This window comes from Postia placenta (assembly GCF_002117355.1).
Source record: "Postia placenta MAD-698-R-SB12 unplaced genomic scaffold POSPLAscaffold_8, whole genome shotgun sequence".
Classification (NCBI taxonomy): Eukaryota; Fungi; Basidiomycota; class Agaricomycetes; order Polyporales; family Adustoporiaceae; genus Rhodonia; species Rhodonia placenta.
In genome coordinates this window covers 827,321-850,196 of record NW_020169839.1, presented here as the reverse complement: position 1 = coordinate 850,196, position 22,876 = coordinate 827,321, and the positions used below count along the sequence as shown (strand labels likewise).

Sequence of the window (22,876 nt, the reverse complement as noted above, 5' to 3'; positions counted from 1 at the left end):
ACGAGGTGCCGGTTGCACCACGAAAACCCCGAGTACCGGCTCATGGCGCTCGTCGTCGACTATTTGCATGGAAGCCGCGCTAGCGACTTCAGGCTTCGTCTACGTCATCGTGGATGGGGTTCAAGCCGACGATCTGGCGTTCTGCAGCACGCACAGCAGACGGGCTCATGCCCCACATTTTCTGCATCCGCGCTGCATTCTACTGGGTTTTGATGTCGTCCCTGGGCTCTTCTGCCGACACTACCGCCGACTCTGGCTTGAGCGCTAGTCGTTGACGCTTGTTGTCGCGGCGGATCTTGCGACCACCGCCGTTTCCCTCCTCATCGCTGCTGCTTCCACCGCCATTGTCGTTCCCGTCCTCTTGGGGACGCTTTTTCGGTGTAGTGATGTGAGGGAAGTCATTGTCCCTAGTCTGGCGGGGCTTATGACTGCCGATGTCGCTTTCCTCTGACAGGTTGCCATCACCCGCCGCCACACGCTGGTTCATATATACATCGAATTGGGCGCCCGCTAACCTGCCAAGCAGCTTGACAGCAACTTGCGAGAGCTTCCGCTCCTGTTCGAGTTGTATCTCCGCAATGCGCAATTCGCGCGCCACATCACCGAAGATCGACTCGGTTGCAAGGATGTCGTCCCCAACGAAGCGTTGCTCTGTGTGCCTCTGCTGGAACATTTGCTCAAGCCATTTGGGGTCACTGCTGTCTAGCGGCGGCTCGATGGGGTATGTGTATCGTATAAGGCTTCCGAAAGGTGCGCACGCGTGGTCGGGTTGAGCCTGCTGCAACAGGGGCGCAGATGGGTAAGAGTCCGCTGAAAGGGTTCGAGGGGTTCTCTTTGAAAGAAGAGCTGCAGAGAGCGGCGAAGGCGGGTTGGAATCGAGAGCATGTTCCTGTACGGGACGTCCGCGTCCCGGTGGCGAGGACGGGGAAGTGTCCCCAGGTTGGTTTTGTCTTTGTGAGAAGCTATGGGCAGCTGTGTGCAATGGTAAATCAGCGACGGATCGCTGCAGAAAACTAAGAGATGCATTTACAATCCATATCTAATCCCGGCGTGCAAGCGGAACAGGAGGCGCCGGCCACAAGATGGTCGCCCTCGACCGCGGCGGGTCCCTGTTGAGTGTCTTTAAGGTCCAGCGTTGAGCGAGTGAGCTTCGACATTGTGTATGAACAAAGAAAGTGATTGATGATTGAGGCGTTGTGGTGAAAGCGTTGGGAGCTAGGTAGTAGTTGGTGGTCAAAGGGAGTGCAACAACGCCACAGGTCCCTCCCGCTTTATTCAGCCACTGGCGCTTACTGGTGCCACTCATCTCAACACGAGTAAACTACTCTGCCTAATACGAGAACCGGGCGCTCTTACTGAGAAGTACAAGACATTTTGTGCTCAACAAATTGCAGATAGATATCTAAACTACAAATCATTCCCGCAATTTCAGGTGCAGGAATGAATTGCGAGGCCGAATTTTGTTATATATAGTAGACAACATCTAGGAGAGCCGCGAAGTCCAGCCATCATCGACACGAGTCTTTCAGCCCAAGGCATGTTTGCACCCTGAGCAAGTCATCTCAGGTTACATCTCTAGAATAGATGAAGACTGAACATGATGAGATGAATTTGTGGTTTATTCAGCTTGCAGTCAGAAAATACACAAGGATCCAAGGTTTACACATTCTAGGACAATCACAGTCTTCGTCGGCTTGCGAGGATTGTTCTGTGCGCTCGGACAGACAGCGCAGAGACAGCTCACCCAGAGAGCAGAGTAATCGACCATTTTGGGCCCACACTTTCATGAAACACTGATTAAAACGTTGTTACTGTATGGCAACTGAGAAGACGAACAGTAGGATGCCTCGTCTGTGCAATTTTGGCAAGCAGGCTCTGACGCGATCCTCCAGCGGCGTATGCGACGGTGCTTGTTGTTGAGCGTCCACGTCAAGTGATTGAGGTTGTTGCAGTGGAGACGGCCCGCCGGAGAGTGGAAATGTTTGTCGTCGAGCCATAGAGATAGACGAAGAGTCAGAACGCAGTGCACGCGGAGGCAGTGGAGGGCCAGACGATGCAGGAGCTGGACGGATTGGCACAGGTGGAAGCGCTGCAGGTAGGACTGGTTTCGAGGAGGATGCGTGGTTGGCGGATCTATAGATGGATAGGGCAGACCCAGATATAGTCCTGCGACGGGGTCTAGTAACAATAGCCTTCTCCATATCCTTCTCCCTGTGTGTGGGAGTAAGGTACGTCCATTCAGTCCATTCTTGCTTTCAATTTGTGTATTTTATGGAGACGTACCTCTCACGGCGGCGTGAGTGACGAGCAGCTCGTGGCACTGCAGGTTGCGCAGTGTAGTTGTAACCAATCACGACCTCTGTAAGAGCCCCGAAGATAGGCGTCGATAGCATTGCGTCAATTCGGGCAAGGCCATCTTCGACTATGCGCAGTCTTTCCACTACGGCATCATACGTAACATCATCGATCTTGAAATCGATTTCTACCTTTGTTATGCGAGCCGACGTGACGCTGGATAAAATATCATGAAGAGCATTGCACAGCCCCAGCACATGTTCGTCATTAACAGCAGAGGTGAGGGCCAAATGTACGAGTTGCGTGTTCTCAGATATGTCGAAGCGATCGCCTGTCGACATGACTACGATACATCAGTGTGCTCTACTAATACTCAACGCTAGAACAAGGACATACCTGATATATGGCACAATGACTGAGATGGGAGAGCAGCATGCAAATGCAGCGTACGGAGTGATGCACCGATATATTTCGTCAATTTGTGCAGGGCATAATCCTCCTCCGTTTGGACGAGAAGATGAGGAGAAAGATTGCCGTGTAATTCGGATAGATGGGATATGGCAGTCGTAGTATTGAGAAACTCGAGCAAACCATCAAAGAAGGGCGAGGTCCCAGAATTCGGAACTAAACGAAGGGATGATATACGCGGCAAGGGATCGCGAGAGACGCTACGAGGCTGCAGCCTATGGTTGAAAGGGAACGATGTGCCTTGGCGGTATTGAAGTCGCTGTAGAGCGGGAAATATGGATAGAATGCGACCAAATGCGGTGGAAGATGGGAATATACCCATGGTCTTGATGTCGAGTGATTGTACCTTGACCTAGAACAAGGCCGCAGGGACGATACGTTCGGCCGCATTGGAGCTGCGATGACTGTGTGCGACGACAACGAAGAAGTCGAGTATTTCGAGGAATGGCTGAGCCAATGGGGAAACACCGAGAACGAGCTCCTTCGCATTGGTACTCGGCAGTCGACGGCAGTCCGAGATGGTCCTGTAGTCGCACGCACCTTGACCTGAGAGGGCAATATCGGTCAGACTGAGCTTCCTGAGGCCCGGCAAGCTACAAACGAGGCGGCAGAATGACAGAATAGAGGAAAATCTGACATCAGAGAGAGCGAGGTGTGAAATGGAATGGAATCGAGAGAGATTGTGGAAGATGGTGTCTGAATCGAGATCCTGCCTATGCCAGTCTGCCGCCACGATATCTAGATTAGCGGTGTGGGTCCATGTTTCTCCAAAGCGAGCAGCGAACGTTCCCAAGTGAGTGACGCACCGCCGTCGTTTGCCGTGCTGTCCCCGAGCGTGCACATACACGGGTCCACGCCAACGCCCCCGGTGTTCATATACGTCTTTAATGCGTGCCACCTCTTCGTCGCTCCTGAACATCACTGATCGCGGTAAATGCCTCCATCCTATGTCCCGCCAAGATTTGCACACGGCAATGCATGTTGCTATAGTGTCGTATTCGCCTTCTTTCGCAAGTAGAGCGAACACTAACCACCAGATATCTAGGGATATAGGTCGGAGCATGTCAAAGTGAGGTCGAGATCTATATGATGGCGACCGGCGTCGGCTCAATGGTGTGGACTAGTCCGTGATCTGTATGATGCTGTTGTGGCTTGAAAATGTCTATCTTCGCCCTTGATGACCGCTCAGGGACGCTTATTCAGATGAATGTCGATGCGAAGGATGCGCGTCGAGCATGGGGCAAAGTGACGTAGTGCATACGGCAGATCTGAGTCGAAGCAGAAGGCGTATATGATTGTTAATATTTGCGACAGCTGAGCTGCTGTCTATAATATCAGGGCATAGCCATCGGTTACAAATTGGCATGGCTCAACCTTGCACCAATCATGAATATGATGATTGACAAGGCGTACATACTCTGGAAAAGTAATGGGAACGCTGCATCTGGCTAACGTCTGCAAAGTGTGAGTACAGAACGAAGTAATGCATCAGCAAAAAGGTACGAAGCAAATAAGGTCCCGTGACCCATGCAAACCCGCACGTCACGGTCGGCGCATCATTAGCCCTTGCAAGACATTCCATGGCGTCACTAGAATGCTGGGGTATTGTTTGACATCGAGCTGCTGTCTGAATATTATAAGGAACTACCAGTCTGGTAATACCTATAGAAGCACTCACAATAAGATGGCGAGCCTGTTGTTCGGCATCCGAGGACTGGGAAGATCGGACCATTCGCGTGAGGTCCTTCCAAGATACTTGCGGCCCTTTGGATGGTCGTAACAGAATCTTCGATCCAGGCGAGCACATACATAGGCAGATCATCAAGGCAGATGGCCCGGGAGCGAGACTCGAGGTAGAGATATATCGAGAAGTCGCAAATGATAGGAATACAAGGCACAATGAACCATAATCGAAATGACGAGGTAAGAAAGAATACAAAAATTGATAGTTTCATAATGATGCGTATCCTTCGACTGTGCAGGGATCATCACCACCATCGTCTTCCCCATCTTCAGGACCCAAAGCATCTTCGTCGTCAGTCCCAATCTCACCCCCATCATCTATGTCTTCGGCATCATTGTCAATATATCCGTAGTCTGCTTCCTCGGCCTGTATATTATTGGGACCCTCCTGGCACAGCATCCCCACGGTCAGCGTGTTTGGAGGATTTCCGAGTACTACCTCCGAGTGGCGCACATCAGCGTACTCTTGATCTCTACCCCGGGCCGGGCGCAAAGCATCAGGAATCGAGGGCTTGTCTGTCGGATGACCCTCCAGGTTATCTTGCATGTCTTCATGACTTTCCTGCAGTAGGCGTTCAGTGACTTCAGCGATTGCCATGTGACCGATACCACCGCCGCGGAAGCGCATGAACATGTCGCGATCAGCAAAGCTATACATGTGTTCCGCATCAGGTTCGTAGTATGTCATCTGTAGATAGATTTGTTCGCTTACATATTAATATAATAATATACCCAATCCTCATCACATTCTCGAGGATGCCTTGCGATTGAGGGCCGCAGGTACTCATCCGTGAATCCATGTGCAAACGCGGGTATAGTGTGAATTGCTCGAACAACGTGACGAGGATCAAGAAAGGCGAATGCACCGGGTTCGTCAGCATCAATAAATCCAATTCGCGGTAAGCGACGCGCATTCCATCCTGTTCGAGTTGTTAAATCACGGCCGAACCATCGTATGAAGAGGAATTCAATATGCTGAGGTGACGGGTCGCGTGACCTGAGACCCGAGTGGCAGATGTTTGCATGGAAGACCCCAAGAACACGGGCGTACCAATAGGGGTGATCGCTGTCTTCATGAGCGAGGACCATGATGTCGGGAGCCTCACTGCGCGGATTGACACAGTCCTGGCTGCGACGCAAGTCATAGGTCGTATAGTTAATGCGAAAATTCTTATGCTTGTATATCTTCCCGCCAATAATGGTGACAGTATTGCTCTCTGCATCGGAGAATGTATGCTCCTCGCCATCATAAGGAAGGTCTAGCAGGCGAGAGAGGAGGTGATCTTTAAGCTGCGGCATGAAATCCTGGACACAATGATGAAATATGACGAAATGAGGTGTTGGTTGGCACTAGTAGCAAACATTAGAACAATGACCAAGTTTTCGAAAGAGTTGCAGTCAGTCAGAAACCCAAAGGATGGGAGTGTAAATTAAGAAACCAGTTGCGCCTCAACGATCGAGACCATGATTACCAATCGGCCGGTCTCGATCAGTAAGACGCCACTCACCTCGCCTCGGATCTTACGCTCTAGCACCTTTCTGAAGCACATAAAAATGCTGATCGTCTCTACTGGCAGCCAACCCGCTCAAACCCCCTCCAATGTCACATTCAGTACATACACCTACTGTCATGGCTCCTACGGCTGCCAGTAATTTGCCGCTAACCTACACCCCTGAACCTGTCAGTTCTGCGAAGCGGAAGTTCGACCAACCTAAATGAAGAGCTGCAGATCTACAGTCATTCAAGAAAAAGGCGACGATATTCTCGGTGAGTGGTCAGAATGTGAGGGTGTGTAAGGCTCACAGAAACCTTTGTCAATTCTAGAGAGCAAAGTGGGGTGCTCGATGCATTGTACAAGACTGCGAAATGGATCCCACGTGGAATTAGTCCCTTTGTCAATATTCTAACTGCCTTCCAAATCGGTCTGCATGCTGAGGGACAATCCGACGCTGATACAAGCGAAGTTGGAGCGGGAAATGGGCCAGAGTCGATGACTGAACAAGAAGAGAATATGCAACTGTGAGATTCCGTTTTTAGTCAGTATTTTGCGCTAGCTGACTTATTAGACAGGTCGCCAGCAGAGCGATCCGAGTTCATACGTGTCTACAATGCGATATTAAACTATACTCCTAGCCTGCGAGAATTAATCTCGGAGTTTCAGAGCGAGCCAGCAAGTCTGGGTGACCTCTGTGCACTTGTAAGTATATTTGAAGGCTGTTTTTCATGCTTCCTGAATCGATCTACAGCTTGACGAGCACTCGCGAAAGGCACGCACACAGGACTGTGGAGACCTACGCTACTCCGGAGTAAGGTATATCACCCCCGACCCAGCGCGACAACCTATCTTTCCTGTGATTGACGGGAGGCAGCAGTCGAAGAGTGAGCGGGGCTTCCAGCACCAGCAATGTTCCCGTCTTCTAGTTCCTCAACGTCACCTTGCTGACTTCGATGCCGATCCCGAAGGGTGTGTGATATTTATTGTGCGTCATCATTGACTAATTGTGTGAGTTTCTGCAGCTATCTCAGGAAAATAATTGAGGGCAGGGTGAAGATACGAGCGTCCATGCTGCCGAGTTTTGTTTATGATGAGAAGAGCTACGACCCGCACAACATTCTCAAAGGCCTGTTTCGAGGCTTCTTTCTGGTGCGCGTGAGTGTTCTTGTCTTGATGCGCTGCTTCTATCTCTCACAATGCTCTATTTGACAGGTATTCCGACACATATTCACGGGCCCTCGCACGGCACTCAAAGTCACTGACGGGCCCATTGCCGGGAAGCCCTGGAATGCGCAGATCCTTGGAATGCTTAGTGTAACAAAGTATAGTATAGCATACGCTGCAGTTCAGGTGCGAATAATCTGATTTTCATGCTGCCAGATATTCTTCTCATGAACATAAAGGCTCGTCAGCTTTTGAACTCCCAGGAGGAATGGTCGGTTGAAGATGCACACTTCAACGCGGAACATTTCTTCTACACGATTTTGGCCATCTTCGATGACGCAGCCCACTCCACATGGTACGAGGAAACCATTGACTGGTGGAACAGGTACGTAGTGGTCTCTAGCATATCCTCCCACAAACTGATACATCATTCCCTTAACTTCTCGCCATCGACACCTCTCACTAGACGAGTTTTTGGCAACTCCTACACTGGATCTGATCGCTTGACACACGACGATGATTCGGATGACGAGGAGTCAGATCTCTCGCTTCTCAAGGCTCAGCACGCCGCACGTCAGGCAGTTCAATAATGTGGACGTGCGCCACTCCATTGTCATCGACGCAGCCTTTTCGTGCACCTGGTCAGGCCACCATTCATTTGCGACTATATGCTTCTCGTGCCATTTGATTTATTATGCAGAATAGACAATAAACTGTAATTTTATAATTAAAATGAAAATGCATAATACTATTTTGCGATTCGATCATCTGCGGGTGACTGGTCTGTCACGGAAGCGAACCAATACCACCGTGGATTGATTGGTTTTTGGTTGCAAGGCATACAGTCTTTAGTCGGTCTAGCAATACCTAACAAGAACTGCGATCGCAGTAGACCCATACAACAGTCACCATAATACCATAGCATGCATGACATGGCGTAGGCTGCTAGCCTCGCCAGCCTTGCATGCTCTCGATAGTCATATGGGCCTAGCTACCTATTTTGGCTCTTACATCACCCCGCTGATTTATCATCATGGCAATACAAGACTGTAAAACAATAGCGGTCTCTCGTAAGCTGGCCGGACCTTACAAGGCCATACGAGTACATGCATGGCCATACATAATGCGTTCCTTTTTGCTGATGTGGGTCAGTCCCTGTTCGGCGCCTCTTCGTGTCGATCACCGCCCGCCGCCACCAATCATTCCTCTTTGCCCGACGCGTTTTGCGTGCAACTTCATGCTTTATTCTGCTCCGCTCCAATTTCTATTCCAAACTCTGCGAAACATTTCTGTCTCTGCGCAGCGGGCCCCTATGTCGATCCTACTGATTATCATAATACCGGCAGGTCGAGATAAGTCCCGGACACTCAACGGAGACCGGGACTCCGAGAGGCTTCACTCAGGGTCATGGGGGTTAACATGACTCTCGTCGTCGATTTCCTCATTGTTGCACACGGCTAGCCATCATGACGCACCGGTCCTCGTATCCAGGCTCACCGGAGAAAACCAGGGATAGCCTGTGAGTCTGATCAGCGATCGTGACGATCCTCCTTGCGTTTTCATCTCACTTCTCACGGCAGCCTTGAGAAGCTGGTTCTGAAACCGTGGATCAAGAATACACCGCCACCCCCGCTTGAGTTATGGAATGTCAGGATTGTGGACCCGGGGCAGGCGGTCATATTGCTTGGAACGTACGATGTGTGCACGCGGGACGGCTTCGTACAGTCTATCACGCCCAGCACATCCGCCGTTCATGTTTTGTTCGATGAGACAGTCACAGCTATAGACTTAAATGGGGCGTTCATTTGTCCGTGAGTCTCGTCTCGAGGCAGCAACTCGCAAGGAGATGTGCTGATGTTCTAGTATAGAGGCCTTATTGACTGCCATGTGCACATTACCGCAACGCCTGGAGTGCGGTCGCTATCAGAACTTGCGCGGGTCCCCCAGGAGTCCGTGCACCTGCAGTCGACGTATGTCCTGCGAGGTTTGTAGCTTTCGTTCCTCCCACAGCAGACAGCTCACTCGCGGCCCCAAAAGAGATGCTTCTGCGTGGGTTCACGACCGTGAGGGACACGGGTAGGCTCTGCCGTTCACGCGTTTATTTGCACCTTGCTCATGCTCCGGAACGCAGGCGGTGCCAGCAAGGCATTAGCCGACGCCGTCGAGGAGGGTCTTATTCTAGGGCCCAGGATCATCCAGTGTGGCAGGGGTCTGTCGCAGACAGGTGAGCGTGGAGCAGCGATATGTCTGACCACACATGTAATGTGCAATGTGGAACGCAGGCGGCCACGGCGACATCGGAGCGAGCTGCTGTGGGGGCGGACACGGCCATTCTCTTGGGCGCGTATGCGACGGCGTGCCAGAGGTCCTGAAGGCGGTACGCGAGGAACTCCGAGGGGGCGCGGACTTCATCAAGGTGCACTGTGGCGGGGGCGTCGCTTCTCCTACGGTATGTCCGCAATCTGGTCACTAGAGGGGTAGATGCGCTGACTCACTCGAGATATAGGACGCCATAGAGACGGTGCAGTTCACCGCGGAGGAGCTGCGCGCGATCACAACGACGTGCCGGCAGATGGGCGGGAAGATCGGTGGGTGTATGCGCTCTCTTCCCAAGTCGGGTACTCACGGGACGCACGACGGCGCAGTGACGGCGCACGCGTATACCGACGAGGCCGTGCGCCACGCGATCGAGAACGGCGTCATGGGTATCGAACACGGGAACCTGATCAGTCCTCAAACCGCTCAGCTGTACGTTCCCCCGACTCCCCTTCTCCTTCGTCTGAACACGAGACTCACATCGGACGTTCTGCAGCATGGCGGAGAAGGGCATCTTCCTCACCCCGACGCTCTCGTGCTACGGCATCATGGTCCGCCCGCCCTTCGAGGACTACCTCCCGCCGGAAGGGAAGATCAAGAACGAGCAGGTCATGTCGAAGGGCCTGGATGCGCTCAAGGTCGCGGACGCCGCGGGCGTCACTATATGCTAGTGCGGGCAACTGATATCGTTTTACTTAACGCAGCGCTGACGGACGCATATAGCGGGTCGGATCTGCTGAACAGCCTGCAGGCGCTGCAGACGGAAGAGGTGCGTCTCCACCCTGTGCCATCTGCTCTTGATGTCATATTCGACGGGTGCTCTAGTTCACAGTCCGCGCGTCGGTCCTGCCCTCTCCGAAGGTGCTGCAGCACGCGACGAGCAACGCTGGTCAGTTCCCAGTTCCCAGTTTCCAGTCTCCCGCGCGGGTCTCCGGCTGACGCGACGAAACTCATGCGTACAGCGGCGATGCTCGGGAATGCGAAGATCGGCCGCGTCGCTGTGGGCGGGTACGCCGACCTCCTCATCCTGGACGCCAACCCGCTCGCGGACGTCACCGTGCTGGACTATCCGGAGGACCACCTGTTCGCCGTCATCAAGGGCGGCGCTGTTGTCAGCAGCATGATCGAGGGGCTGCCTGCTGTGGTGCCGTTTTGAGTAGTTGCCGACGTAGCGAAGAGCCTGGTAGGGTGTGTGCTCGCAAATCACGGAAGCAGGGCGTTCGTTCGTTGTGTACCCTCGCGCTACGCAGCTCGACTCGTTTTGGAAAATGGAAATAGTGATGAGTGTGTTCTTCGGTGTCAATACTAGCCGCTGTTTGCAGAGCCTGTGGTCGGAGGTCTGAAGTCTTCATGTTGGTAATATCCTCAAAGACAGCAATCGCGATCGCAGCGATCACTCATGGCACAGTTGCGGTCCCGCGCACTGAAAGACAATAATCTAGCACAGCAGCTTCGGTATTTGAGGCATACAAGAGCATGATTGTTGGCTTAAACTTGTGGCGGGCACCGTTGGACAAAATACGACATTGAGCCAATTGAAAAAGGTCTGATTGCACCAAAGGGGACAACAAACTAGCGCAACGACATGGAAGCCGTCGCGAAGCCCCGCATGTGAGTGTCTGCCCGTGGAAACTATCACTGGGGGCAATCTAAGATGTCCGCTCTCCGAATATGAGATGTACGAATTTAAGAGATTGTTTACAGAAGTCTGATCCATGAGCACTATCTCGGCCTTCCCACAGGGCGAGCGCGCGCGGCTCTCTGAGCGGCGTCTTGATATACAACGCAGACACAGAGAACAAGAACGGGGATCCCCTTCTCTCTAACCTCGTCGTTTGTTTCGCCAGCCGCTGCTCGGTCGCCCTCCTTCTCGCCCAGTACATTGCTTTTGCAGCGCGATGTGCCCCCTTTTTCGTTCGGTGCCCACACTGTACACAATGTGTATTTTTGCTGGCGCCCCGGTGGGCGCAAGCCATCGAGGGCGTCGAGACTCGCTCACCTCGCGTGATCTCAAGCCTAAGACGGCGTCGATTAAAGATAACTACCTGGCTTCCGAATATCGAAAGAAGGCCATTGACAAACGCTGTATAGTCGAAGCTCCTAATATGGCAGCAGATATATGACACAATCGTTGTTCGAACATGAGCTACGGTATTCGTTGAATATTGTGCACCAAAACATTGACCAAAAAACATTACAACAGAGGAATTTTTGCGGACCCAGTACATTGCGGAAAATCATCAATATCTACAGCACGGATATCCCTCAGATAGACTGAAATGGATCACCAAGCGCAGGTGCAAAACCAGCACTAGTGACTATCGCCATTTGTGCTCCACGCTGTTACAAAAAAACTGATCAGAACATGACTGTATGGCAAATGAGAAGACGCACAGTAGGATGCCTCGTCTGTGCATTTTTGGCAGACGAGCTTTCATGCGATCCTCCAGCGGCACATACGAGAGTGCTTGTTTTTTAGGACCCACGTCAAGTGACGGAGGCGGTGGAAGCGAAGACGGGCCAGCAGAGGGTGCCAGAGGCGACGGGAGCGGTGGAGGGCCAGACGATGCAAGAGCTGGACGGATTGATTGGGGAAAGTGAAGAGCTGGAGGTGACTTAAAAGCTGGAGGTAACTGTGCCATTGAGGAGGATGCGTGCTTGGTAGACTTGTCCCAATCTCTAGCCCTGGGAAGGGGTCTAGACTGAACACTAGATCTCCGTCTATATATACTAGCAAAGTAGTCAGTCCATTCTTGTTTCAATTTGTGCATTATATGGAGACATACTTGTCCATAGAGTGTGAGGCCATGGCAGGAGCTTGCTGCGCAGATTGCACATGCAAGATAGGTGATATCCACTCCGCGTGTTGCCGATTGTAGCTGTAACTGATGACGACCTCTGCGAGAGCCTCGAAGACAGGCGTCGATAGGATCACATCGATTCGGGCAAGACCATCCTCGCCTTCGCATAATCTTTCCACTGCTGCGCTATATGTGATCACGTCGAATGCGAAGTCGATTTCGATCTTTGATATGCGAGCTGACGTGACGCTGGACAACATGTCGTGAAGTGAATTGCACAGCCCCAGCACATGCTCGGTATCAACAGCGGACGTAAAAGCCAAATGTACGAGTTGCGTGTTCTCAGATATGTCGAAGCGGTCGCCTGTCGACATGGTACCCATACATCAGTGTACTCAGTTGATATTCGACGCCAGAACAGAGTCGTACCTGATATATGGCATGGTAGTTGAGATGGCAGAGCAGCATGCAAATGCAGCGTATGAAGTGATGCGCCGACGTGTTTGGTCAATTTGTGCAGGGCATGATCCCTCGCCGTTTGAATGACAAAATAAGGAGAGATAATGCTGTGTAATTCGGATAATTGGGAGACGGAAGCCGTAGTAATGAAAACGTCGAGCAAAGCGTCGAAGGAGGGCGAAACTCCAGGTCTCGAAACCAAACGAAGGGACGCTACACGCGGCAAGGGATTGCGAGGAACCCTATAAGGCTCCGACCTATGGTTCAAAGGGAAAGATGGACAGTACTGGAGTCGCTGAAGAGCGGGAAATGTGGACAGAACGCGACAAATTGCGGTGACAGATGGGAATATACCCATGCTTTTGATGTCGAGAGACTGCACCTTGCCCCAGAATAAGGCCGCAGGGACGATGTGTTTTGCTGCAGAGGTGCGATGACTGAGCGCGACGACTGCGAAGAAATCAAGTATCTCGAGGAGTGGAAATGGCTGAACCGTGGGGGAAATATCGAGAACGAGCTCTTCCACATTGGTACTGGGGAGTAGGCGGAAGTCTGAGATGGTCTTATAGTCACAGGCACCTTGGCCTGAGAGGGCAATATCAGTCAGACTGAGCCTCTTGAGGCCTGGCAGGTTACAGACAAGGCGGCAGAATGACAGAATGGAGGAAAAACTGACGTCAGAGAGAGTGAGGCCAGAAATGGAATGGAATCGAGAGAGATTGTGGAAGATGATGTCTGAATCGAGATCCTGCCTATGCCAGTTTGCCGCCGAGATAGTTAGTTCAACGGTGTGGGTCCACGTCCCTCCAAAGCGAGCAGCGAACGTTCCCAAGTGGGCGATGGACCCACGCCCCTTGCCATCCTGTCCCCGAACGTGGACATGCAATGGCCCACGCCAACACTCCCGGTGTTCATATGCGACTTTGATGTGCGCCACCTCTTCGTCGCTGCTGAACATCGCTGATCGTGGCAGATGCATCCATCCTATGTCCCGCCAAGACTTGCACACGGCAGTGCATGTTGCAATGGTGTCGTATTCGCCTTCTTTCTTAAGTAGAGCGAAGACCATCCACCAATTATCCCACTTGAGGGTCATGTCAAACTGAAGTCAGAAGGTATCAATGCGAGTAGCGCCGGCCCAATTTGAATGCTTTGCTGTGAGAGCTGATGTGTGCGGCGTAGTGGCTCTGAGATATTGGTCATTGTCACCCAAAGACATAACTGAGTCCCTGGCGATTGGGGACACTTACCTGAATGTCGACGCGAATTATGTGCGTCGAGCTTGGGGCGTAGTGACAAGGTGCATATGGCAGATCTAAGTCGGAACGGGGCGCGTATGACTGTTATCCGCAGCCTCTGTGACAGCGTCCGGAACCACTGATCCAATCAGTACCCGAATAGCCTGCTTCCCAGGCCTTTGTAGCATCTCCAAAATCTGGTCAACCTGATTCTGCACCGCACATCTGCATGCAATGTTTACCCCGCGCACGGTCTGCCCGTACTTCATGCATTCATGGCTGGTGCACCGCGTGCCACGCAAATAGTGCGGTCCACGGCCGGGCCGAGCCGCATATAGCCCGCCCCGAGCTGCCCTAAGCACTCATAAGCCCTCCCGGAGGGTAGATAATCAATATTGTACCTTGTTGGTCGCTGCTCGAATTGTAAGCGCTGAAGCCAGTAGGCGCCTGTAGATCTCCGTGCGTCTAAAGGCTGGCGGGAAGATTCTGTCCTTGTAACTATTCAAAATATTCTGTCGCTCGGGAAAGCACTTATTGGCCGTCACAAAGGCCGCCACTTCTCACTCAAAGAACATAGGAATGTCGAACACAACTATATTGCCAGGATCCACGTCGAATGTTCAACTGGCGGGAACTCCGACCGGTGGAGATAATACTGCCGCTGGGCCTTTATACATGCAGCTAGTAGTCCGGAGAGACCTGCTCGATGTCAGTAGCGTTCACAAACCTACTAGTAGCATGAGGTCGTCATTGACCGACCGATCTGTTTTTGATACTCGTGGTGTGTCCTAGGCTGAAGGCTGGGGAGTCGGGCCACTGATGGCGCAAGTAGCCCACGCTACCGCAGCGGTGAGAGCGTGTCGTCAATGGAGACTGGCAATGGACCCTCATTGGAGAAGTACTCGCGACCGGCAGGTGCTGCATGAGACTCGCGAATTACCCGAGACGCAAACTTACCTTGCTGATTTGAAAACTATGCACAAAGTGCGTTCACATATGCACAGCCTGATAGACATGCTCGGACTGACCGCATTTCACCGCAACCCAGGTGGTACTGCAGGTATCGCATAATATGATCCTTTCGATATTTCACTCGTGATGTATCTGACAATCGCTTTGCAGACGGCAGATAGGAAGAGTTTGGAGAAACTGTGTACGCTGCTCTCTTCCAGCGATCCTCCAGTGCCACATCATCTATGGATGGAGCAACCAGACAACGAGCCTACCTGCTTGGCTCTTGCGCCCAACAGACGAGAGTCGAAGATCAGAAAAGCGTTGGACAAGAGCGGATGTCGATTGTGGAAGTCATAGTCTCTAAACATACCTGGAGTTCTTTCGAAGTCACCCACGAACTGAACATGTTTACGACAGTCTCCGGATGAAGTTATATTCCTACATACACCACAAACTACTTATGCGAATTCCCTACATGCATCATCGCCGGAAGACAGCAGTGTCAATTAGCGAGATGGGATGAAACTAGTACATCTCGAGGCTCATGCCGTCATGGATCTCGTAGTCCGCTAGAGTTATATGGTCCTTGTAGATCGTGTACCTAGCAGAGTAGACAGGAGCCCGGAGAGTTACACCGCGAGACTGTCCAATCAAAGTTCGGGGACATACCACTTCTTCAGCTGAATCTTCGTGTGGTCCGTGCCGGTTTGAGCGGCAATGAGCTTCTTCAAATCGCCTACAGTGTCATCCGGGCTGCATTTGACGCGCACTGACGACCTCTTCAGTTCAAGAATCGCTCAAGCCAAAGACACGCCGTACATACTCACCTTTGCGACCTAGACGATCGTTCGCGATGACCTACAAGTGCATTGCCACACGGTATACGCAATCAAAACTAGCAGTCTTTGAGGAGAATGCGACTACACTCACCTCGATGAGCGGCATTCCAACGAGTGCTAGACCAGAAATGCAAACGAGAGATGGAAGTGGAAGGAGTAACAGACGCTCATGCGGGCTTACGTCACTTTTTATCTCGATCATGATAACATCCTTAAAGAGCAGCTACTGCTGAGCGTCTGGCACTTTTGCTCTACCTACTCATTACCATTAATATTACTGCGAACCCGAGTATCGAAGCGAGCTCTCACGCGTCTAGTGACTCTACTCCCTCTGGTCTTGGATGTCCTCAGCACAGCAAGTACTTGCGCCCGTCCGGGTACAAGGTCATACTGATGGCTTCCGAGCCTTCGTTTGGCAGGCGTGACATTAGCATCTACTAAATCATGGGCAGATGCTTAATTACGTTGCAACATGTTTCGAGGATAACGGGGTCGATGATGTGATGTGATGATGATGCTTTGTGAGCCCCGCCTCGTGGAGTCTGTCAACTTTATCATCGTTATGAATGACGCAATACCATTACTCAGCTTGCTTGGTCAGTTGAACTCTGTATGTGGTTTATAACTACCGGAACACAACGCGCGGGCCACCACTATCATTCTTATTCACTGAACACAATATGGGTCATCCAGATGAGAACATTTATCCTACTGCCACCGGACGTGCGGCGGAGACAGTGGAGCAGCACCAGGAGCCGCAAGACTTGGTATTTTGGGCCGGCTGGGTGCGTACCACGATAAGCGTCGACCCAGACGATACTGATTCCACGATACGGCCGGACAGTTCTGCCCCTTCGTCCAGCGGGTGTGGATTGTGCTCGAAGAGAAGAACATACCATATCAGTACAAGGAGGTTAACCCGTACAAGAAGGAACAACACTTCCTCGGTATGTCTCTGCGCGCGGTCAAGATTCGGAATACTGACGCTCGTCATCCGCAGATATCAATCCCAAGGGCCTCGTTCCCGCTATAGAGTACAAAGGCCGGGCCCTCTATGAATCACTCGTGATCTGCGAATTCCTCGAGGACGCGTACCCGAGTCGCGCGCCCCACTTGCTCCCGCAGGACCCCTTCGACCGGGCATACGTGCGTCTCTGGGTAGACCACGTCTCGAAGTCGATCATCCCGGCGTTCCACCGCGTGCTGCAGGCGCAGGAGCCCGAGAAGCAGAAGCAGTTCCTCGAGGAGTACTATGTCACGTTGCGCGCGGTGGCAGATAAGGTCAAGGGCCCGTACTTCCTCGGCGAGCATTTCAGTCTCGTGGACGTCGTGGTAGCACCGTGGGTTATCCGCGACTACATCCTCAAGGAGCACCGCGGGTACACGCGCGAGGGCGTAAGTCCGAAATGGAAAGACTATGTGGAGCAATTGATAAATCGCGAGAGCGTGCGCAAAACGCAGAGCGTGAGTAGGATTAGTCTGTTGGTCCGCTCGGCGCTGATTCTATGTGCTTTCGGATAGGACCTGGAGCACTACGAGCCGATCTACGCGCGATACCTGCGTGACGAGGCGCAAAGTGAGGTCGCAAAGGCTACAAGGAGTGGACGTGGGCTACCGTGAACGTTTCAATCTACATGCAAATCCGGTCTCTGGAACGTTGTACTTTCATCGCATGTATTTTTAAATCCATCGCAAACACTCATCAAGCATAGTGTGGCGATGCATCGAAACGCTTCCCGCCATGGCATCCTACTGCAAGTGTCATGAAGTTGTAACATGGTTTCTGGGCGCTGTATCTGGAGATGCTGGAAGGTACATATGTACACGTTTGCAACGTCTCAATAGGGACTTTCCCACTTACTTGTCTGCCTGAAGAGAGGCAAGACATCGATCTGAAGTCCCACCAATGAGAGATTCTGAGGTCATTGATTCCTACAGCTTGGAGACGCGCGCACGCAATCCGTGCAATATGTTTATCAGGACAGATGCAAGTTCCTCCGGCTTTTGCTGAACGATCTGTCGGGTGATGAGCATACTGGCTCTAGTTCACACGTCAGTAAATAAAGGATACGTACCATATGACCTGCGCCGGGAATACGGACGACTGATGCGACGTCTCTCCCCTTCGACTTATCTATCATAGACGCCTGTCCGTAGCTAGGCCTATGTGGAGGACACAACGCATGAGTTAGGTACGGAGATGATGTGGGGACGCTGAATACGTGCGTCAAGTCGAGGATCTCGCCAAAGACCACATGAATCGGGATATCATGGCAGACTTTCTCGATCTGTTCCGTGGCCTCGAACGTATGTTCGACGTCGTCGTAGTTCTTGGCCTCCTCCGATTTAGCACACTTCGTTACTACTGCTCCTGGAGCAGAGTCGTCGGATGCTGGACGCAGTCCAAACGACTGGCCAAAAGAATGCACGTAAGCGAACACAGATACGGCAGGTTACCGGTGTACAGCATGACATGACTGACACAGAACAGTTGCAAGACTCGCGCGTCCCAAGTGTTCCAAGGGAAACGCTTGCTGAACCATTGAAATGCATCCTCTCTACTCGGCCAGACATCTCGACGAGCGGAGACTGCTTTCCTCGCTATGCGCAAGGCCTTCTTTTGCCGCTCGAGATGAGCATAGAAGGTCTCCTTGTCGATAAGCGGAGGTTCGACGAGGATAATTCCAAGGTACGGGACGACCCCTGGCTCCAGCAACTTAGTCGTATACATGCTGTGCACAACTGGATTTATTGACTGCACGATGTGAATACATAAACAGGACATACAATGTTGACGATCCAGCAGAATGTCCAATCGCAATCAAGCGGTGTCCACTGACATGGGGTGTTTTGAGAAAGGTGACAATGGCCATCGCCCAGTCCGCGAGAGCTAGCCAATGTTTCAGCACGATTGTGTAGGATGCACAGACCTTGCAACATACTAATCGCCTCCTCTCTATGTTTTAGCTCATCTGCATTCAGGATCGCTGAGTCCCCATGGGCTTGCCAGTCGAATGCCCAAACTTCTCGAATTACGTGAGAAGATGGGTCGTGGTTCTGGAGTCGGAATAAGGCGTTCAAAGTGGGCTCCCACAATTCCTTGTCTAGTGAGGCGGGTTCAGTAACATGGCTGATTTGACCGCTTTGTTGACTTACGGAAGCCAGACCCATGGGCAAGGAGGAGTGTGAACCCCCGCTCGCAGCTGCAGCCGGGTCTGTATCGTTTAGCCGCCATTTTCATAGCAGGACCCCCGGTGGCTAACGGACCATCCAGAACGAAGGAATCGGTTTGTAATTCGAGTTCCATCCGGGACATCGTATGGATCGTGGAGACTATAAGATGCCAGTAATGACTCGGCGAAGCGCGACGGTATAGGTGTCTGGTACAGGGAATTCGGAGATTTACGTATATGAGGTATCGAAGAAGCCGATATTAAGAAAGAGGCATGCATCGTTGTCAGCGGATGCGATGCATTCGATGCATCTTGCCCATGATGACTCTTACTCGAAACTTTGTAGACGCCGAGACCGCCGGCGGCCGCAGTTCTGAGTGACAGTACTAGTATAGTGTTGCCGCGCTTTGAGACGCCCCACGGTGGCGTTGCAGACGTTGTTCTTGAACTCCGTTCTTTAGCTCAAACACGATCGTCCGGCTTACCTCATCCACCCCCGGCCCACCCACATTGATCACTTATTGGTAACTCAATGGTCAACGAACACTCTCTGGGCGTGTTTCTTCTGCCAAACGGCATGGACCCACATAACGGGCCTGTTTCAGAGTCCGGTTTGGGTTTGCGAACCGTCCAGATACTGCAAGAAGGTAGCCACTTACGGCAGTCAAAGGATATAAATAGAAGGAAACAGCTTCCTTCCTTCCTCCGATCCGTTATGAACGGGCGATGGTTGCATCACGCTTATTGTTCAATCTACATTCCATAAAATTTGTATTCGCCCTAGAGGTGCCAGCGGCTTTTGGATACCGGGCGGCCTACCGCCATGTGAGTTGAACACCCCCCCTTATCTTACTATTCGGAACAACTATCGCTTCGATCCTTTGGCCGTCTTCTTGCAAGTAAGTTATCGGCCTGGAAATGAGCACGTTGCAGCGGCGAACAGGTGTCAACATACTTTCAGGTTACAATAGTATAGTTCTGCAGAGCATCGGTGTCCTTGAGCAGTCTCATACCCTGCGCAGTCTATACGCATCGCGTGTATCCAGTCATGTGGGGGCTCATCGTGTCCCTCAGCGTGCTCTGCCTTGTCGTTGTGATCTTCAAGACCTCATCTAAACGCCCTCCTTTGCCGCCAGGTCCCAAAGCCAAGTTCTGGACCGGGAATGCCCACCAACTCCCCACCACCGAACCATGGCTGACCTACGCTGTATTGTCCCAGATGCACGGTCTGTCGCACAAGTGTGATATAGATTTCTCCGCTCGTTGATTCCCCATTCATGTTCCTTAGGACCTGTTGTCTATTTCCGTGTGCACGGACGCCGAATGCACGTTTTGAATACTCTGAAGGTCGCCTTGGATCTTCTGGAATCTCGGGTAAGCTTGTACTCGGACAGACCCATGGCATGGATGTACAAGGAACTAGTCGGCCGAGAGCTCGCTGTCTTCAACATATCAGTCAAGCACCCCCGTTTCAAGATATACAGAAAGCTCCTACAGAGCGGGTTGAACCAAAGAGCGACTCGGACATACAGAGCAATCCAAGAGGAAGAGACGAGGACTCTGTTCCTGGAGCTAGCAAGAAGTCCTGAACAATTTGTGTCCCATATCCGGCGGTTCGTATTATCCACTGAAATCAAACAGCCTCCATCTGAGTTAAACACTGTTCATCAGGAATGCAGGCGCAGTGATATTGAAGGTCGCTTACGGCTGGACAGTTGCAGAAAATGATGATGATTTCGTCTTGCTTATGGAAGAGTCGATCAAGGTTCATGCTGAGATCGTCAAGCCTGGCAGATGGCTGGTCGATACGTATCCCATCCGTTGGCATTCTTTTCTATCAGGCCCTGCCGACGCCCATGCTAATTGCGTATCCTACAGTTCGGTTCGTTCCGAAGTGGTTCCCGTTTGCCAACTTTCATCGTCAAGCAGAGATATATCGCAAGGAGTTTTCACGCATCGACGCCGTCCCGCATGCATGGGCCAAGGAGCAAATTGTGAGATCGTGCTTCTTCGTGGATGCTGTGGCTTAGTTGCTCAGAGGGTTGCGTCTGTCTGCAATGTACAGGAGTCCGGACATTATTTGGACTCGTTCGTGTCTCTGAACCTCCGCCCCGACGATGGTCACATCCCGGACCCTGAAGAAGAAAATATGTTCAAATGGTGCAGCAGTGCTTTGTATGCCGGAGGCGCCGACACGGTATGGTCATAGTCTTCACCACATGTCGGTCGTCCTCACATATGTGGTAGGTTGTTGGCGTGGTAACCACTTTCTTCCTTCTGTCCCTCCATCGTCAAGTCCAAAGGCGGGCACAAGCAGAGATAGATCGTGTCGTGGGAAACATGCTTCCGAGTATCGACGACGAACCTCATTTGCCATACGTCTCTGCTCTGCTCAAGGAGGTTTTGAGATGGGCTCCAGTACCCCCGTTAGGTCAGGACATGTCTCACGTCTTTTGCGCATCGTGTGGCTGATCCTACCTTCAGGTTTACCGCACAGAGTGGTTGAAGATGATAGCTACAATGGCTACTGGATCCCGAAAGGGACTACAGTCTACGCGAACATCTGGTCAAGCTCTCATGTCTTTCTGTCACTAGACGTACTGACAATTATATACAGGGCTATTGCACATGATCCTGACCTTTATCCTGTTCTATCCAGAGCGGTCTCTGCCTCCTCAGGGTGCCGAACCGCAGTGAGATCCACGCAAATACATTTTCGGATTTGGCCGCCGAGTCTGCCCAGGTAAGCATATCCTAAAATCATGCCATGTGTCCAACGACTCACGGCTGTACCAGGTGCTCACTTCGCTGAAATGTCCACTTTCCTGGTCATTTCGAACATTCTTGCCACATTCAACATCTCGAAAGCTCTTGACGGCACCGGTCGGGAGGTTGAGCCTCAAGTCGCCTTCAATACTGCCGTCACAAGGTGGGTTTGTCGATTCTGAAGCGTGATGTTGGCTGACAGGAGGGCAGTCATGTCAAACCATTCCCGTATCGCATAACAGTTTACTCTCCCGAGCCTTTAGGGTCACTCGATTCGGAGAATGGAGCCGATACGCTGGCATAATAAGTCTGAGTTCTGCAGATTTAATCGCGCTATCTATTTTACTGTTGTGACCTGGCTGCATCAAGCTGTCCTTGTGTCTATGGATTGTATGATAGTATGTGGTATGTTCTTGTCGGCTAGGCCATACGGGTAGCTGACAACGCGTTTTGATTCGAATTGACTCTTCTACCTCATTAGAAAGAGGTGAAGTTTGACGAGCACGGGTGTCGGTGCTTCAGACCGAAATAATTCAGTACATGGGCGCGGTTCTGAATCCGACGCATCAGAACATTCGTGCGTCAACTGAGATCGTTTGAGCCTCCTAAACTATGCTCGCGCATTACTAGCCCTCGTATAAAAGATACGATCATCCCTCTACTGACAATGTACTAAATCTGCAATGACAACCGTGAAGTGGTCACTCGCACTACAGTTTTAGTGTGAGTCTCTATTTCTCGGGTCGGCATGGATGCACTACACGCTAGTGAGTACCCTGGGTGTTCTTGAGTAGTGAGAATGGTCTACGACGAGTTAGAGCCTGTCATAGACGTATGCGTCGTCGTGTGGGTGCATAAGCGCTTTGATATCCGGAGCCGGCGCAGGTTGAAGGTCTTTCCTTCCTTCCTTTGCCTCCTCACTTCTGCAGTCAGAATGCGCAAGCATCTGCCAAGGATATATATGCGACACACATATATTATATCCTTGGCAGATACTTGCGCATTCTCTTCATGCGCTGGGAATGAGCTTACGCCTCAATTTATCTACAAATACTACCAGAGGCATGAGGTTATTAGTAAATATTGGTCGTATCGCCAAATCAAGTACACAAATTATACGTTTGTCGCTTGTATGAAGCTCGGCGCTCCGGCGCTCATTCCAAA

The 22,876-nt window shown here is 51.6% G+C and overlaps 9 protein-coding genes across 9 annotated transcripts; 4 read left to right on the top strand and 5 right to left on the bottom strand.

Moving 5' to 3' along the window:
* Nucleotides 1–199: 199 nt before the first annotated feature.
* Nucleotides 200–1,157, bottom strand: POSPLADRAFT_1046864 (hypothetical protein; the record flags this gene model as incomplete). Its single annotated transcript, XM_024479143.1, has 2 exons — nt 200–972; nt 1,031–1,157. The coding sequence occupies 2 exons, from the start codon at nt 1,155–1,157 to the stop codon at nt 200–202; spliced, it is 900 nt and encodes a 299-aa protein (XP_024338326.1).
* Nucleotides 1,158–2,013: 856 nt separating this feature from the next.
* POSPLADRAFT_1144555 (hypothetical protein) lies at nt 2,014–5,805 on the bottom strand (the record flags this gene model as incomplete). Its single annotated transcript, XM_024485710.1, has 10 exons — nt 2,014–2,062; nt 2,284–2,638; nt 2,692–2,919; nt 3,304–3,356; nt 3,570–3,804; nt 4,181–4,207; nt 4,442–4,549; nt 4,756–5,194; nt 5,239–5,503; nt 5,558–5,805. 10 exons carry the CDS (start codon nt 5,803–5,805, stop codon nt 2,014–2,016), a joined length of 2,007 nt encoding a protein of 668 aa, XP_024338325.1.
* A 292-nt stretch (nt 5,806–6,097) lies between these two features.
* Nucleotides 6,098–7,891, top strand: POSPLADRAFT_1040101 (hypothetical protein). The gene is made up of 8 exons (XM_024477672.1): nt 6,098–6,274; nt 6,332–6,526; nt 6,578–6,704; nt 6,754–6,971; nt 7,025–7,157; nt 7,215–7,324; nt 7,383–7,551; nt 7,633–7,891. The coding sequence occupies exons 2-7, from the start codon at nt 6,498–6,500 to the stop codon at nt 7,444–7,446; spliced, it is 681 nt and encodes a 226-aa protein (XP_024338324.1). The 5' UTR covers nt 6,098–6,274; nt 6,332–6,497; the 3' UTR covers nt 7,447–7,551; nt 7,633–7,891.
* A 1,057-nt stretch (nt 7,892–8,948) lies between these two features.
* POSPLADRAFT_1145077 (hypothetical protein) lies at nt 8,949–10,638 on the top strand (the record flags this gene model as incomplete). The annotated part of the gene is made up of 11 exons (XM_024485762.1): nt 8,949–8,977; nt 9,035–9,150; nt 9,204–9,242; nt 9,298–9,390; nt 9,449–9,615; nt 9,673–9,754; nt 9,812–9,914; nt 9,979–10,152; nt 10,206–10,251; nt 10,308–10,371; nt 10,445–10,638. Coding segments are annotated over 11 exons (1,107 nt in total), but the record flags the coding sequence as incomplete, so codon positions are not given.
* Nucleotides 10,639–11,204: 566 nt separating this feature from the next.
* POSPLADRAFT_1144888 (hypothetical protein) lies at nt 11,205–13,838 on the bottom strand (the record flags this gene model as incomplete). Its single annotated transcript, XM_024485739.1, is given in 6 exon segments — nt 11,205–11,410; nt 11,482–11,582; nt 11,877–12,184; nt 12,269–12,361; nt 12,379–12,647; nt 13,097–13,838. The coding sequence occupies 6 exon segments, from the start codon at nt 13,836–13,838 to the stop codon at nt 11,205–11,207; spliced, it is 1,719 nt and encodes a 572-aa protein (XP_024338322.1).
* Nucleotides 13,839–15,459: 1,621 nt separating this feature from the next.
* POSPLADRAFT_1046862 (hypothetical protein) lies at nt 15,460–15,879 on the bottom strand (the record flags this gene model as incomplete). Its single annotated transcript, XM_024479142.1, has 4 exons — nt 15,460–15,535; nt 15,604–15,703; nt 15,762–15,792; nt 15,865–15,879. The coding sequence occupies 4 exons, from the start codon at nt 15,877–15,879 to the stop codon at nt 15,460–15,462; spliced, it is 222 nt and encodes a 73-aa protein (XP_024338321.1).
* A 563-nt stretch (nt 15,880–16,442) lies between these two features.
* Nucleotides 16,443–17,474, top strand: POSPLADRAFT_1170182 (hypothetical protein). The gene is made up of 4 exons (XM_024488088.1): nt 16,443–16,558; nt 16,618–16,720; nt 16,774–17,237; nt 17,295–17,474. The coding sequence occupies exons 1-4, from the start codon at nt 16,454–16,456 to the stop codon at nt 17,391–17,393; spliced, it is 771 nt and encodes a 256-aa protein (XP_024338320.1). The 5' UTR covers nt 16,443–16,453; the 3' UTR covers nt 17,394–17,474.
* A 231-nt stretch (nt 17,475–17,705) lies between these two features.
* Nucleotides 17,706–19,089, bottom strand: POSPLADRAFT_1046860 (hypothetical protein; the record flags this gene model as incomplete). Its single annotated transcript, XM_024479141.1, has 6 exons — nt 17,706–17,789; nt 17,849–18,184; nt 18,256–18,505; nt 18,561–18,663; nt 18,716–18,877; nt 18,930–19,089. The coding sequence occupies 6 exons, from the start codon at nt 19,087–19,089 to the stop codon at nt 17,706–17,708; spliced, it is 1,095 nt and encodes a 364-aa protein (XP_024338319.1).
* Nucleotides 19,090–19,994: 905 nt separating this feature from the next.
* Nucleotides 19,995–22,016, top strand: POSPLADRAFT_1046859 (hypothetical protein; the record flags this gene model as incomplete). Its single annotated transcript, XM_024479140.1, has 10 exons — nt 19,995–20,172; nt 20,235–20,559; nt 20,618–20,766; nt 20,825–20,940; nt 21,012–21,143; nt 21,194–21,377; nt 21,431–21,525; nt 21,606–21,689; nt 21,743–21,875; nt 21,976–22,016. 10 exons carry the CDS (start codon nt 19,995–19,997, stop codon nt 22,014–22,016), a joined length of 1,437 nt encoding a protein of 478 aa, XP_024338318.1.
* Nucleotides 22,017–22,876: the final 860 nt, after the last annotated feature.

What these genes read in the sequence shown, in the direction of transcription:
- POSPLADRAFT_1040101 (XM_024477672.1), top strand. Translation starts at nt 6,498, where the DNA reads ATGACTGAACAAGAAGAGAATATGCAACT. An exon ending in CAAGAAGAGAATATGCAACT is followed by an intron (nt 6,527 to 6,577) that starts GTGAGATTCCGT and finishes CTTATTAGACAG; the next exon opens with GTCGCCAGCAGAGCGATCCG. An exon ending in GAGGCTTCTTTCTGGTGCGC is followed by an intron (nt 7,158 to 7,214) that starts GTGAGTGTTCTT and finishes TCTATTTGACAG; the next exon opens with GTATTCCGACACATATTCAC.
- POSPLADRAFT_1170182 (XM_024488088.1), top strand. Translation starts at nt 16,454, where the DNA reads ATGGGTCATCCAGATGAGAACATTTATCCTACTGCCACCGGACGTGCG. An exon ending in TGGTATTTTGGGCCGGCTGG is followed by an intron (nt 16,559 to 16,617) that starts GTGCGTACCACG and finishes ACGGCCGGACAG; the next exon opens with TTCTGCCCCTTCGTCCAGCG. An exon ending in GCGTGCGCAAAACGCAGAGC is followed by an intron (nt 17,238 to 17,294) that starts GTGAGTAGGATT and finishes GCTTTCGGATAG; the next exon opens with GACCTGGAGCACTACGAGCC.